Consider the following 15399-nt stretch of genomic DNA (forward strand, 5'->3'; position numbering starts at 1 on the left):
AAAGTTAAGAATGGCTTTTCAGGAATGACAAGCCTTAGATATAATAGTGTGGAACCAAGTACACTTACAGAAATTAAAAAAGAAAGTACCTTACCAATAATAAGAAAGCAGAAGTTATCTCCAAGTACAAAACGCAATGCCAATAGAGTGGGTGTGCTGACAAGACATGAGTAATATTTTCCACATATAAGAAAAGCTTTCATCTTCATAATTTTTTCAAAGCTATTTTTGTACCTCAATTAAGATCTATAGAACTCAATGGAGTGTTTTTTCCTCCATTTACTAATATATTAACTACAGCTTGCCAAAATCCACATTGAGAGTGAGAAAGTCAGTTGGACACCTTAAGATAGAAAATGCCTAACTTTCTTCTAAATTTTTCTTGATTTACACAGAGATATAGGCAGATAATTGTACACATCTTTCACTTTCTCTGAGATATCACCCTACACCCTCCGACCATGCTCCACCCTCAATATATTAATAATGGGACAGTATCAAAATTGATACCTGCCTTGTCAATGCTTACTAAGCTCATCAAGTGTCCAGAGACACAAATGCTGACCTGGGCAGTCACTCGTTCAGTTTCACTATGTTTCTGACTCAAGAAAGCAGCTCCAGAGACTCTTTTAGCATGAGATAATATGGGAGTTTCTCATCTTTTCTTGCATAATTTCCCCTTAACTCATTTTCATGGTAAAACAGAAAGAAGAAAGTATGTAATAGTAATGTTCGAACAGGGACACTGGCAGCCCAACGCCTAATCTCATCAAACCCTTATCAGTGAACCATACGAAGATCAGTAGGTCTCTAGAAATTCAAAACTTCAAGAAGCATTAATAGTTGTTTGAATCAAATAGGATTATTCCTGAAATAGCTGTAAAGTATTAAGACTATTTTATACTGATTACATCACATACAAGAAAATGATATATTTTTGCTTTTATACCTATAAAAAGGAAAAAAAAAATCCTTCCAATTAACAATAAAAGCACCAAGAAATATTTTAGTTTGTCTATCCATATCCTTACCACTATGAAAACATAAAAATCATACACTCACAAACATCCCATATGTAGAGAGGTGGAGGCGAAAGAGAGAGAAGACTTTAATTATACTGTTACTGAGCATTACTTTCCAACCAGGAGACATCTTTATTGGTGTGGAAACACACAGCCGGCCACTCTTTATCAAAGTTCTGCAAGGCAGAAATCTATTTTTTGCCCAAATACCAAAGAAAATCTGAATATTAATTTTCTAGAAGACACAAAAGAGTCAACACTACTAAAATGTGTTATACAAAGTACTTAAAATGTTGCAACGAATTTGTGGAATTCAGGAAGGCTGTGAACAGGGACAACCCATTGAGAAAATAAAACCCAGAGGAAAAGTGCTTCTAAAAACTGGTGAGCTTCTTGAGGACAGGAACTACATCATATTCCCTTTGTGTCTGTCTTATTCACCTGGGGGTCCAGCACAAGGCATTTTTAATGAATGAGGACAAATGAGCAGTTGTATATTACTAGATCACCCGTCTGACAAAATGTACTTCAATAGATTTAAGCTGTCATCAATGTACCAATTTTTCATTTCTACAAATACAGGGAATTCAGTTTGTAGATATTTTTCAAAGACCATAGTACGAATCCAATCAATGGTTTACATTCAGACTTAAAAAAAGAGCTAAGGCCTGAATAGTGTTATGGGTGATTTTTCTAATTTGTCACGCCTCCCCCCTCCTCTCCCTGACCCAAATCTTTAAATCTCCATCTCATCATAACTTCTTTTCTTTCTATCTCAGAGGATACATATCCTTTTCAAAGGTCAACTATTATAGTCGCACCTGTATTTCCATCCCCTTCTGCCACAAACAGGCCTTCCCTTCCCCGTATTCTCTCTCCATGCAGTATCTTCACTGTGAAAAGTGTCCTATTTAACACTGTGGGTGCTAGAACTAGACAGCCTGAGCTCAAATCCTGACTTAGTAATCACTGTTACCAGCTTTGCGATCTTGGAAAAATTAAGTTCTCATTGCCTTAGTTTCCTCATCTTCAAAATGGGCATACTAGTAGTACCTACCTAGTAAGTTTGCTGGGAGAATTAAATGAGTTAATCTATTTAAGGAACTGAGGACATTATCTTGACACCAAATAAGTGGTCAATACATATTAGTATAGATTTTTCTTACTGAGCTAGTTGGCCAGAGGGGAGTAAAAGATGAATAAGAGGCATTTGGAAAGTGGTAAAAATTTCAAGTATTCTTGAAAGGAAAAGAGAGAAGGAGCTGACCAGGTACAAAATAAGAACTGATTGGCAGTACTGAGAATCCAGTTAATATCAGAAATTGTCAATTTGGCAATTCCACAGCTAGGTATGTACCCAAGGTAAAAGAAAACTTATGTCTACACTAAACCTTGCATAAAAATGCAAGTTTTTATCCATAATAGCCAAAATAGCGAAATAAGTTGAAACGACCATAATCCAAAATATCCAGTATCCATAATAGCCAAAAAGTTGAAACGACCCAAATATCCATCAACTGATGCAGGATAAATATACTATATCCGAACAACAGAAATTTCATAATAAAAAGAAGTGAATGATACATGCTACAGCATGGATGAATCTTGAAAACATTATGCTAAGTGAAAGAAGCCAGTCACAAAGGACCACATACTATGATTCCATCTATATGAAATGTCCAGAACAGCCAAATCTGTAGAGACAGAAAGCAATTAGTGATTGCCTAGGGCCAGGGGAGGGAGGGTTGGAGATGGGGGTGGGCAGATAAAATGTTACAAGATTTCTTTTGGGAATGAGGAAAATATTCTAAAATCGATTGTGGTAACGGTTGCATAATTCTGTGAATATTCCAAAAACCACTGAATTGTATACTTTAAATGGATGAATTGCATGGTATATGAATTATATCTCAATAAAGTCGCAAATTAAAAAAAAGGCAGCAGCAAAGCAGAAGACAATGGCCTCAACATGGCACTGCCAACATGGTAGATTTTACAGCTTATAACTTTATAGTTCCTTTCCTTTCTAATAAAGAATTGCTTTCTTGAATCTTTTAGTCACATTTTCTCATACAATTGCATGCTTAAATATTGAGGTTGCTGTCTTATTCCATCATTTTCCCACTTTGTACATACGACAGTTGGTCAATTTGTTACCTAATTCCCTGAATTTCAAGAATATCTCTGAGTCTAAGAATCTTGTAGCATATGTTGTGACTTTAAGACCAAAGAAAGAATAGAGTACTAATTAGGTAGACATGAATTGGAGAAAATCTTTGCTTTTAAAAATACTTTTTAAAAGACTTAGTGCTGAAGCCTGTGCAAAAGGATATGTACTGCAAGGTTGGGAGCAGGACTTGATTTTTGTAGGGAAAAAAAGGCTTAATGTACTCCCACAATTAGTGAGGTCATTTACTTTTTGAAGAACCTATCACTTTTACCAAATCATATCCTGTTCCCTGAACCTTTGATTAGTCATGTGTACATACAGAACTGATCTCAATACTCGCTGACGAATCTTGCACAACATCATCAAAGGTTTATTATCTCTAGGGACTGAGAACACTTACAATGCACAGGAAGAGATTTCTGCGATCTACTTTAAAACAAAATAAGGGCATTAATGATTAACCCCATAATCTTCATCAATTTTTAATACATTTTCATATATTGTATTCTTTCTTTCTTTCTCTCTCTCTCTTTCTCACACACACACTTATGCATGCAATTTGTTCCAGTGTTTGAGCAAAATAAGTACAAGTAGTTCTCCTTGGACATGTATGGAAAACATCATTGGGGTACTGGCATTTGTCCGTTTTAATCACCTAATACATTTGATCTCAATACATCCACGTTCTTCATCCACTGAAAGAACTAAATTGCTCACTTTTTGGAGAAATGTATATATGTGTGTATATACACACACACATATATACAACACATCTATATATATAATTAATTATATAACCAATTTCAATGTACTTCTTCTGTATCAATTGTTTCCCAATACATTTTCAAGCTACTCTAATTAAAGGGGTGGCCACAGTTCTATGGGAAGGAAAAACAATGACCTAGTAAATGCAACAGGAACTTGTAAGTAAATATTATGCCTGACGGTCTATTTTGAAAGATTCATCTAAGTAAATGCTGACAAAATTGAACAATTCAGTAACTAGGAAGACATTTTCTTATTTGTGACTTAAAGATTGTACTTCTACCTTCATGTTCAGAAGGAATGCTCCAAAAGCTAATAGTTCTTCAAAAAACATCCCATTTAGTTTTTCTAATATTTAGAGAATTAAGAGAGCCAAAGACTGTTTTTCTCTGAGGAGAAATTATTTATGAATTTCCCTTGCATCTATTTTTAAGGAATTTAGTTATGAAACTAGGGAGTATCTTCTCAGGAAATACTCATCATGGAAAAATTTGACACTGCTTTTCCATCTAAATGTGTTTCTTTTAATTACTTAATTTTCTAATATAAATCATAATAAAAAATAATAATAAATCAGAACTTGTTTTTAGCCCAATTATTTCTCAAAAGACATTGAGGAGCTTCTGTTGAAAAAAAAAATAGTAACATTTAGCATCACATAGTAAATAGGAGAGGATTTTCTCCCTGTTAAAGTATTATGTGATATAAATTCACCCAGTACAATAAATTCCAAAAAGCAAATTCTGGTATTTGCATAATTCCCATTTTACCATGTTAATCTTTTTCAAAAACAATGCTGTTTATTTGGTGTAAAAATTGAAAATTACTTCCCCCTCTCCCATCACTGATGCCACCTACTCTGTTACTCAGTGGTGAGTGCTGCATGTATGTTGGACGTAAAGGAGATGCCTTGTACACTGACTATTTCAGAGGTGCTGGCAATTAGACTCGCTACCTGATTTCTGCAATTGAAAAATGAATGATTTTAGCCCCTAAGGACATATGCTAGTGTTATTCTCACCTGCCAAATGGATAGTTAGAAATATTTAAAGTCTTTGAAAAATATCACACATTATAGCTATCAAAATGCCTTCACATGCTTTACGCACAACAGCTATAGTTATTGGGAGCTTCCATGTTGTTAGCAATTCTGTCATGTTGAAACTAAGACTATTCTTACTTTCCAATGAAAGAACATTGCATTAATAAATTCAATAACTGACAGTTTTTGCAGGATCGGGTAGTCAGATTCAGAGAGGCAAGATTTCCCCAAACATCCCTACGTTTAGTAAATGTAAATAGTTCTAACAAGACTTTGGGCTTTCCATTGAAATCATTACCAAAATTTTTGAGGAGGAAAGAGAGAGGAAAGGAGTGCATGAACACTGGAAAGAAAATTGCTAGGATCTTGTAACTAAAATGGATCAAAGTAAGAAGTGAAAGACAAAAGTAAAAAATAATAATTATAATTCAAAATAAGATGATCTTTAAAAATCCTAGTAAGTAGCAAGTGAAGAAGACTTCCTCCAGTAGTTATAAGGATGCCAGAAAAAGGAGAGAAAAGGTGATTAAGGTTATGGCCAGTGAGTAGATTGTGCTTTAGTTGTTCCTGCGTCGTAAGTTAAATGCTTAGGGAGGCACATTCCCTGTTTCAGGTCAGCAGGGTACCATTTAGTACATTACTGGTGAGGTACCCTGGTGACCTGAATGAATTAATGCAGCTTCCAAAGGTGCTTAACTTGCAAGCACTGAGAGCTCAGGCACTAGAAGTGATAAATATTCTATTAGTTCTTTCTATTTAATATACCAAACACCTAAACATGCCAGTAAAAGGAAGTTTTTTAAAGTGGAAAGATTCTGTTATCACAGGAAATACGCAGGTAACTATTTTAACTAACAGTTTCTCCTTCCAACTCACAGAGGACCCAGTAGGTTTGATTTCATCATTCCAGTGGTGTGCAAAGCTTTTGGCCAGCTCTCATTGCATCTGCAATATCTTTAAGGAAACCTACTAGCCTGAAGAAGTGAAAGCCCTAGACAACATTGTAAAATTTGCCTCTGTGGTCCCCAGCCTTTCTCATCCTTTCCCACATCCTGTAATTCCCAGCCTCAAATACAAAAAGTTTTCTTATTATAGTAACAAAGCCTCATCACGTAGGCTAGGGCATGGGCTGAAAAGACGCCAAAGTTAGAACTCCAATACATTCTCTGACTATCTGTAAGGACTCCAGTAAAGGGTTTTTCTCTGAATCTCAGTTTCCTCATATGTCAAAATGAGAATAATAGCATATAACTGTTAAGAAGAGTAAAAGAAGTAACGTACATAAGGAGTTTAACTTATGACTATTGTCAGTATATGTTTTCTCCAAAAAGTAGTACCACAGTAAAAGGCAATGAATAAATAAGTCAATTGTCAGTATGGTTTCATCATTGATAGAGTATCTGGAATGAGAAGAAGGGATATTCTTGGTAAAATTCTTCCCAATATCCCATAAGTTACGTATAGACGGTCAATTACCTACTCTACCTATAAATGAGGCTCTTGTTGCCACAGGACACATAATCACAGACTAAAAATCAATTTTAAGTTTTCCTCCAAAACTGAAGTCAGCTGATACAGTGGATCTATCAATAGCTCATTCCTTTCCATCCTCAGCCCTGTATTCCACTAATTCTATCAGCAGATATCAAAGAACAAATAATCCTCCAACCTTAACCTTCCTTTGCACTACTCCTTAAAAATTAGGTTGACGGGCACATATAGCCATAACACTTACTCCTTATGCATTAGGAGAAGGAAATGTGTATTCTATGCTAATACTTCCAGTGAAATAAAGGCTTTAAGAAAATCTGGATCAAAATCTGAATATGGTCTTCATACACTTTTATATTTACATATGCACATTTAATGTACGTAAGCTCAAGAATACAAAAGTCGTTTTCCTTAAAGATAAGAAAAATAAAATATTAATAAAAGGTTACAAAACCAAGCAAAGTAAAATGCCGTCACACACAACTGTTACTACCTGTGATAATAACAGTGTAACTAGCTATTACCATAATGTATCTTTAGGTAGAACTCTCACTGACCGTATGGTAAACTATATTTACAGAGATTCCCCAAGACTCATATTACATTAGCATCCTGGATGTTTAAAAGGTCGACAGAAGTTGTGATTTGACACATTTGGTGTTCTTTATTAAGTAGTTTTTTTCTTCATTTTCTAGGCAATGAATTAGTAGCATCATCCTCAAGTTTGAAAAAATGATATATAATAAATGTTCCAACTAACAGAGGAGCTCTATCGGGCCCTCAAAGCCTCAAAGTCCCAACATAATCCTTCTCTCAAACTGATCAATAAAGTCTTGTTATGCAATAGGGCAGTAATAGTAAGCCAAGACACACCCATGACATTATACTACATCTGCCGGTGACTCAAGAGGCCAGTCACCGGCAGCCCTTTGACTAACCATTGTTGAAAAAAAGCATGGAAACTTTTGATGACTAGTTCTATGGATTTAACTCTTAATTTTATTAATGCCCCTGACATCTAACCACCAAATCTAACATGCGATTTTGGAAAGCAGAGTGAATTAGGAAGCTTCACCTTAGAAATCTCTTTGTCTCTGAGCAGCATCTAGGAAGATGGTTTATATCCCATCACAATAATGAGACACAACCACTATACACAGACATTTGAAAACCTGTTACATAGTAAGTGTTCAATAAATTGTTTCTGTATTTATGGGAAGCAAAAATTGAGACATCACTTGGGTAATCTGCAAACAGAACTTAGGCGCAATCACACTCCTAGGGCATAGAATCTTTGAAGGTGTTTCCTAATGGTTATAGGTGGCTACACCTCCATTGTTGCTCTTCACTTTTTGAATAAATCATATCCTCCTATGCTCCCCTGGAATACACTGATAATTTGGAGGCAAAATGCCTTTTAAGGCTTGAATTATCTGAATAATGAACAAATCTCCACATCTAATTGAACTCAGCCTGAGCATAGGCTCAGACTCAAAGCAAACTTGGTAAAGCATTTCCAGTAGAACTCAGGAAGGCCAGATGTTCTGGAAGCAGAACTGTGGTCATTATACAAATGCTAGCTCCTCCTCACTCCACCCAGGGCCAAGACCCTTTCAGCAGCACAAGGCCTGGTTAACATATGACTCTGGCTGCATTACTGCATGGCATCCCAGCACCCATTTGAACATTTCAGCAATTTTAAACAAGCTCTGCTGACAGGGACTATTAAATTTAAGCCAAAAAAATACACAAGGAGAGCACATTAATTATGAAATAGCACCTTTGTCTGCATTACCTAAATGACCTCAGGGTGGGTGACAAATGAGGGATTTATCACTTTTGGTTAAATCATACCTGTACTTCACATGAGACAGAATGAACACAAGTTACACAAAGAATGTAATGTAAATCATAAAGTATGAGTTGACATTTTCCTGAAGTGAATGATGGTGCCAAATTGTTGACTCCGTTTCTGAGGTGGGGTTTGGTGGTAGTGGTAGTCGTGGTGGTGGTGGTGGTGTGTGTGTGTGTAGGTGTATGTGTGTTTAGAAGGAGTGAATGAAGAAAGCTCTTAGGTAGGGGTATTGCCCTACCTAAACCCAATCCCTCACATAATCACCCCTCCCCCCCCACCCGCCAAAAAAAAAAAAAAAACATTAGAAATTCCTCCAGATTAAGCAATTACTTTAAAAAAATGCACTCTGAAAAAGACTTGAAAGTCATTTACACTTTTGGAGGGATGCACTATTCTGATTTTATAAAAAGGCTTCATTCCCCTTGATTAAAGGACTGCTAATTTTCTGTGGGGAATTAGATAGGTAATCCTATAACATGGACTATTTCCATGAAGAGAAGATCTAGGTAGGATAAAATAGCAAGGATTTCAGAAAAACAGAGAACAGCATAATAACATGTGCCTGACGTATAGGGAAACAGCAGCATTTGTTAAGGAAAGATGTAGAAAACAAAACAGGAAAGTTCCAACGACACACTTGGCTTTTTAAAAATTTTGCCTTGATTTGACAACAATTTCACACACCAAAAATCATTTTGTCTGTCCTAACATGGATGTAATAAGTTACTAATGCCTGATCTAAATCAATCTTTCTAGGGATTGATACCAGTAGATAGGTCTTTGGTCATTTTCTTTTCTGGTGGGATACAAAAAGGGTTATCAGCTTATAATGTAATATTATTTGATATGCGAATGCAGTGAGAAGGTTTGTATTTGCACTGAAGTAGCCACATTATAACACATGGCTGTGTTTCAGCAAATGTCAAGCTTAAAAACAGAAGTAGACGTCATCGATAGGGTTGGCCAATTACATTTAATCTGAAAATGGTGGTGATTTATTAGTTGATATGACAACCAACTCCTCTTATTTAATGTGTGTATTTATTAATTATTAGTATTATGCAAGTATATCCTGTTCCATTAAAGCAATTTTTTCAATCTCTGCCTTGTCTTTTTATATGAAAATATAATAGAATAATTTGAATTGTGATTACTTTTTTAAAACAAATCCTGCAACTGGAATTAAATTTCACACTGCATTTCAACCTTGAAATGAACATAAATCTGAAACTAATACAAAAAGTGCAAAAATTTCCATACTTATGTTAATGTTTAGCAACATAAAAGAATAACTTTTGTTTATCTGCGAAAACAGCTTTCTTCATCTAAACAAATGACTAGAATAAGATTAAGAAAAACCTGTTTTGGTTTCTTAGATATACACACATATTCCAATTTCCTTTTGCACAATGACTTTTATGTAAATGTATACCACACAATCTCCTGACCTCTTTTACCATCACACTGGGACAATGACAGTTCAATAATTGAAATGGTACATATCTGGTATATTTGATTTTAAATTGCAAAGTTGGACTCAGGCCTATTGAAATGAAAATACCTGTGACTCTTTGTTAATTTCAAACTAATCGCATTATTATTTCCTACTAGTGAAAAAAAAAAAAAAACACAAAAGGTAGGTGAAGCTAATTATTCCATTCTTTATTTCCTTTACATGTAATTTTCCCAGTGTTCCTCCTTGTATCCTCCTTTGTGGCTCTCTCCCACATCTTTGATTTTAGATTTTAAACTGGATTCTTTTATCCCTGACATGGATATGGAAAATGAGAAAACCCCAAAAATGTTCCTTGGGGGAATATTACACTAAAAGTTATCTAGGACTAAATCCCAGGTGTGTTCTTTTGCTCACCATGGAGACAGGCGATTTGTTCACTGCTCTCAGTCAATTTGAAATCCAAATATGAAAATGGCATCATGGAATTCAGACAGACTACTCTGCTTCCTAGCAGATGCAGGAAGAAAAAAGAAGCTAGTATAATTAAGCTATTGATTTTGAACCAGCAAAGCTGTGAACACCTCACTTAAAAATACATTTAATATTAGAAGACCAGCCAAAGTGCAGGTGCAGCAAGAGTATTTGTGTGCCCTGCTTACGATGGTGGTTAGACCAATCAGTTGGTCAGAAAAGTCTTGGCCAGACTGAGCCAAGAACAAACTCAACTCAACTGTAAATCTGGAATATTGTCAGTCTTACTTATTCTTCCTCAGTTGGAATGTTTAGTGAGGGCTAAGTTGTTTTCTTTATATCTTTACTGGACTCTTTAGAAAAAGTTTCTTTACTGTACTCTTTAGGAAAAGTTTAGGATCATTTAAGGGGGTAGAGCAAATTGCAATGCATTTTTAAAAAATGAGGATTAGAAATAAAGAAATTTCTTTAATATGTTCCTCACTTTATTCATTAGTTCATAATGTGATTAAATCTAATAAATGGGTTCACTGGAAAACCACTCTGTGTATATTTATGTATATATATATACACACACATATATATATTTACTTTGCAAGACCAATTGTAGCTATCTATACATTTCATATTTATTAACCTCACTTTAAATATACAGTCATAAATTAAAAATAAAGATGAGCAATTGTGCAGTTCCATTTTATCGTTTTATTTTCCTAGAGCAATTTTGCTTCATCATTAAAATTTTTAGAGGAAAAACTAAAATTTAATAGTACTTAGCACTTCAGAGAATTCCATTTGAAGAAATGAGTAAGAATTTTTTTTAATAGTAACAAAATTGCTTTTTAAAAAAAATTCTAAGGAAAATAACACTGCCAAAAAATGAATACAGCTTTGTTTGTTTTTGCAGTCATCGTTAGCAATAGACATAAAGGTATTCTTTTTTTGAGTCCATATGGAAAGATCATCAACACATTCCGCCTCTGGGTTCTTTGCCAAAATACCATAACCCACAAGCCTTCTACCTTAAACATAAAAGGAAAGGTGTTGTTCTGGTCAAATAAAGAAATAATTTTTACTAGCATACGTCTAATGTTAAAGCTGCCTAAATCCTGCCAAATACATTAAAACAACATCTGTAAAACAGATTTTCATTAAACTGATCAGTTTAAAGTTAAGCAGCTAGGCAGATGATGCTTTTAAGCTAACCCTTAACCTTTAACTTTTAACCTCCTTAAACTAGACTAAGAACACACACTTTTAGGTAATACTGCTTCAGTTTGACAATGCAATAGGTAGTCTATTGAAATGGAAATGACACATCACCACATTTACAGTGTTATGAATCAATATGTTGTCAATAACAAGACAAGCTGTTTTCTCGCAGCTCTGTGTTTGTCTTATAACTGCTACTTGTCACTTTCCCTTGAAGTCTAAATAATTCATGATGCAAAATGATATAAATTAAACACCTAATGAAAATGGGTTTTAGACAGATTATTGTCTAGTCATTAGCTCAGAAACTATTTTAAGTCTAATTTTAATATTTTAGGCATATTATAAAGCATCATTTTTTTTTCCAGGCCCAAGCCAATTTGTTAGGTTCTCATTTAAAAGCAATTAATGTTACTTACGAACCAATTTTATTTTGCCAACGCAAGCCAACCAAGCTTGCTAATATCCTCATTACTGCACTTGAAAATCTTCTATGTCTGACCCGCAGTTTCTGAAATCAGTTTAGAAATGGCATCTTCAACCCATTGCTATTTTGAAGTATATCTCTCTCTAGTTACTAATAGAAACAACGAATGCTCCTTGAAGGATAATACGAAAGAATGTAATTCGATTGTCTCATATCAAGTGTCAATTGCTCAAATATTTATCTAAATATTAAAAGAAGATATTGAAATCATCTTTTAATTCAAGGTAAGTTTGTTCAAAGTAATTTTTTGTTTGTTTGCTGACCATATTTAAATGCTACACTAAACAGGATACTTGAGTATTTAAAAGATAAGTGACTGAAGAAGAGTAAATTTTTATATGACTTATAAGATTTTTAAGGAAAGAGTACAGCTTTTGGTTGGGGGGTCTGAAGCTTTTTCTGCTCTAAGGCCCTCTTTATAATCAAGCTTTTATCTCAATTGGTGGTTATAAATTCAAAGACAATATCCAACTCTCCACGAAAAGGAACTTTTAAAAGTAATTCTAGCATCTGGCAAATTGCTCTGCAGAGAGATAGGTGGTCAATCCACGCTTATGGAATGAATGGATACACTTATACACCCACACCCCCACACAAACAACCCCCAAATACCATGTTTAAATAATTATCACACAATTAAGTAACGTTTCCTGCAAAAATAAATAACAACACTCTACCTTTCTTTAGGTCTTCCCATGAGATTAATAAAACAGAAAAATTTGTACATTTATATCTTCTATTCACAACATGTTAATTTAAAGTGTTAGAGGAGCTGCATGAATGTAAACACAGTTCATGAATATTCTATATAGCTCCCAGGGTCTAAATCTATTATTTATACAAACTTAATGTTTGTTGTTTTTTTTTTTCACCTAGGTATTCTAAAAATTTTAATAGGTCAGATATCAACAGAAAAAAAGAAGTAGACAATGGAACAGTTGTCAACTGTTGCTGCAAAACCTATGAATTATACTACAATTAATCCTTTATATGATATTTTCAATACTGTCAACTTAGAAGCTTTCCATCTTACATTAGGGCCTGCACTCCCCAAACTGTGTAACCCAAATCTAATGCTTTCATTATTGATCCACAGGGTGCCAGTATCACAGGAACAATGTTACAAATTCTCACACTAAATTGTTAGGTTTTTATGAACAGCACATCTATCTCGAATTTGAACTTCGAGCAACAACCCAAACACATAGTACTAGACCAACCCAAATAAATAATTCCGGCACCTAATCTAGAGAGCCACAATCTGCTCTTTTTGTTGTGTGTTCATAATTTTAAATAGTATTAGAAAAGCCATAGGTATTATAATCACTGGTTGACTCCTGATAGTATAGTTATCACTGATTTCTAGTATAAATCAATAGATAACACTTGCAAAATGGATTTTGTAATCATATTTAGAGCCTGTTACAATGACTAATGGTTTGCAATATTTTCTGAATTTTAATATCCTCTAGACAAAAAGAAGTTTTTAATAAGTTACCAAGTTATTCATCATAGTAATGAATGTGTTACATTTGTACATGAACCAAGACAGTCAAGACAATCCGGTGAACAAACTGCAGAAAATAAATTAATCAGTAATTAGGGTTTAGAAAAAGTCAAGACAAGTTGTGTAATAAACGGTGTTCATCACTTGTTCGTATTCATTACATCTGCATAGTTTTTCCCAGTAAAAATAAAAGTATATTTACCATTTTATGAGCATATTTATCCATACCACATCCATATGGAGGGGAACAGTAATAGTTGGGAAAACAGTCATGCAAAACAACAGCAGAGTTTACTTTTGAAGACTTTCAACTGATGCTAAGGGAGGTGTGTATGCTCAATGTTACTGAGAACACACAGAAGAAAAAGAAATCCCATCACATCTGGATCATCTTTGTCACCAAACAAAAGATGATGCATTCCCAAGGTAGGGCATTGTTTTTGTCCTCTGCTCCCTATAACAATTCACATTTAACCAAGAGTTTTAAAACCAAATAGGTTTTAAAAGTATTATTTTATACACGACAACACACAGAAAAGTTATTTCAGGGAAGCCAGTGAGGAAGAGAACGCCACTGAGCTGAGACAGGTATAAACTAGACATATGGCAAAACTTTTAAATAAAGTCTCCCATTCCATATGTTCCAATATGCTTTTTGTAATATTAATCAGAAACTGTGCACCTTGCCCTTCGATTGTTTTCCCTCTTTTTCCCTTAACTCAGAGATTTGTGCTCTAAGCTCTGAAACAGTTAATTCCCTTTTCTGCTCTGTGCCAGCGGAAATGGATGTCACTGCTTACCTTGTAGAGCTTCAGGGCCGCCTCGTGCCTGTGATTGGTGGTATGCAAGCGTAATTTATCCACACTGTTGGTGTAGTAGTCACACGCGTTACATTTTAGGTGAACAGGGTTGCCAATGGCAATACACTTCAACCTCCACTCATTGCTTTTGCCCCCTTCTTTAATGTGAGCCACCAGTTGATATTTCTGCATATGTTTATCAGTCTTGCAGTGGAGCTGGAAGTTAGCTTTGAGCTGAGTGTTGTAGTTGCAGAGCTTGCACTGGTAGATATCTCCAATTACTGCCCTCCATTCCTCTTCAGGGAGAGAGCGCTCACTGCTCACATGCACACTTAGGGCCTCCAGGCTGTCAGAGGTGAATTTGTTGCAAACAGCACACTGGAATAGCTTCAGCGCTGGGTCACTGATATAAGGTGACAGCTCTCCTGCAGTAAGGAGGGACAGGTCATCACCCATTAGCTGACCACTGGCAAGCCGGATTTCAGGCGGCAGCTCATTATTTACTACAGGAAAAAAAAAATTAAAAGGAAAATAGAGACTAGAAAACACAGCACACACAAAGGAATCTGTAAAATAAAGTCTTGACAAGGAATGTGCTTTCTCTAGAGCTTAAACTATAAAAAGCTGTAATAGGATTGAATCAGGATCAATTACAATCATCCCTTTCAACTTCTAAATTCCCTCATCAGATAGCTTTAATTACTCCTACTGGGCATGATGTCATTCTGAAATTTGTATTTTCGAGGGCAAGGAAGTTGATCAATACCATAACAAAACAGTCACATGCTTTCAATTTAAAAGCCTACATAAACTTACATAAGCACTAATTGTTATTTCCCAATTTGTCTTAAAGCTTGATGAGATTTGGCTAATACTGTATGCGTGCCTGTAATCTACTGCCAAATACCTGGGATAAGGTAATGGTATTATTGTTAGCTTAATTATCTTCAATCACAGCCATTACAATACTTCTTAAATATATTTAATTGAAAATAATGGTATACAGTTTTGAAGCTCAAGTTTGATATTTTAGGGACTAATCACCAAAATCGAGAAACTACAAACCTTGTAAGGTATGACTAATGATGGCAGGCAATTAATGCAAATTAGCATGTGTTAAT

The 15399-nt window shown here is 34.9% G+C and overlaps 1 protein-coding gene across 1 annotated transcript in view; it reads right to left on the minus strand.

The window, feature by feature from the left end:
- Positions 1-15399, minus strand: part of ZFHX4 (zinc finger homeobox 4) — a 177785-nt gene that overhangs the window by 136763 nt on the left and 25623 nt on the right. The window contains exon 3 of the mRNA XM_045560887.1: positions 14279-14781. Within this exon, the coding sequence (XP_045416843.1) occupies positions 14279-14781 (503 nt within the window). The remainder of the gene's footprint in view (positions 1-14278; positions 14782-15399) is intronic.

Source organism: Lemur catta, chromosome 9, assembly GCF_020740605.2.
Source record: "Lemur catta isolate mLemCat1 chromosome 9, mLemCat1.pri, whole genome shotgun sequence".
Lineage (NCBI taxonomy): Eukaryota > Metazoa > Chordata > Mammalia > Primates > Lemuridae > Lemur > Lemur catta.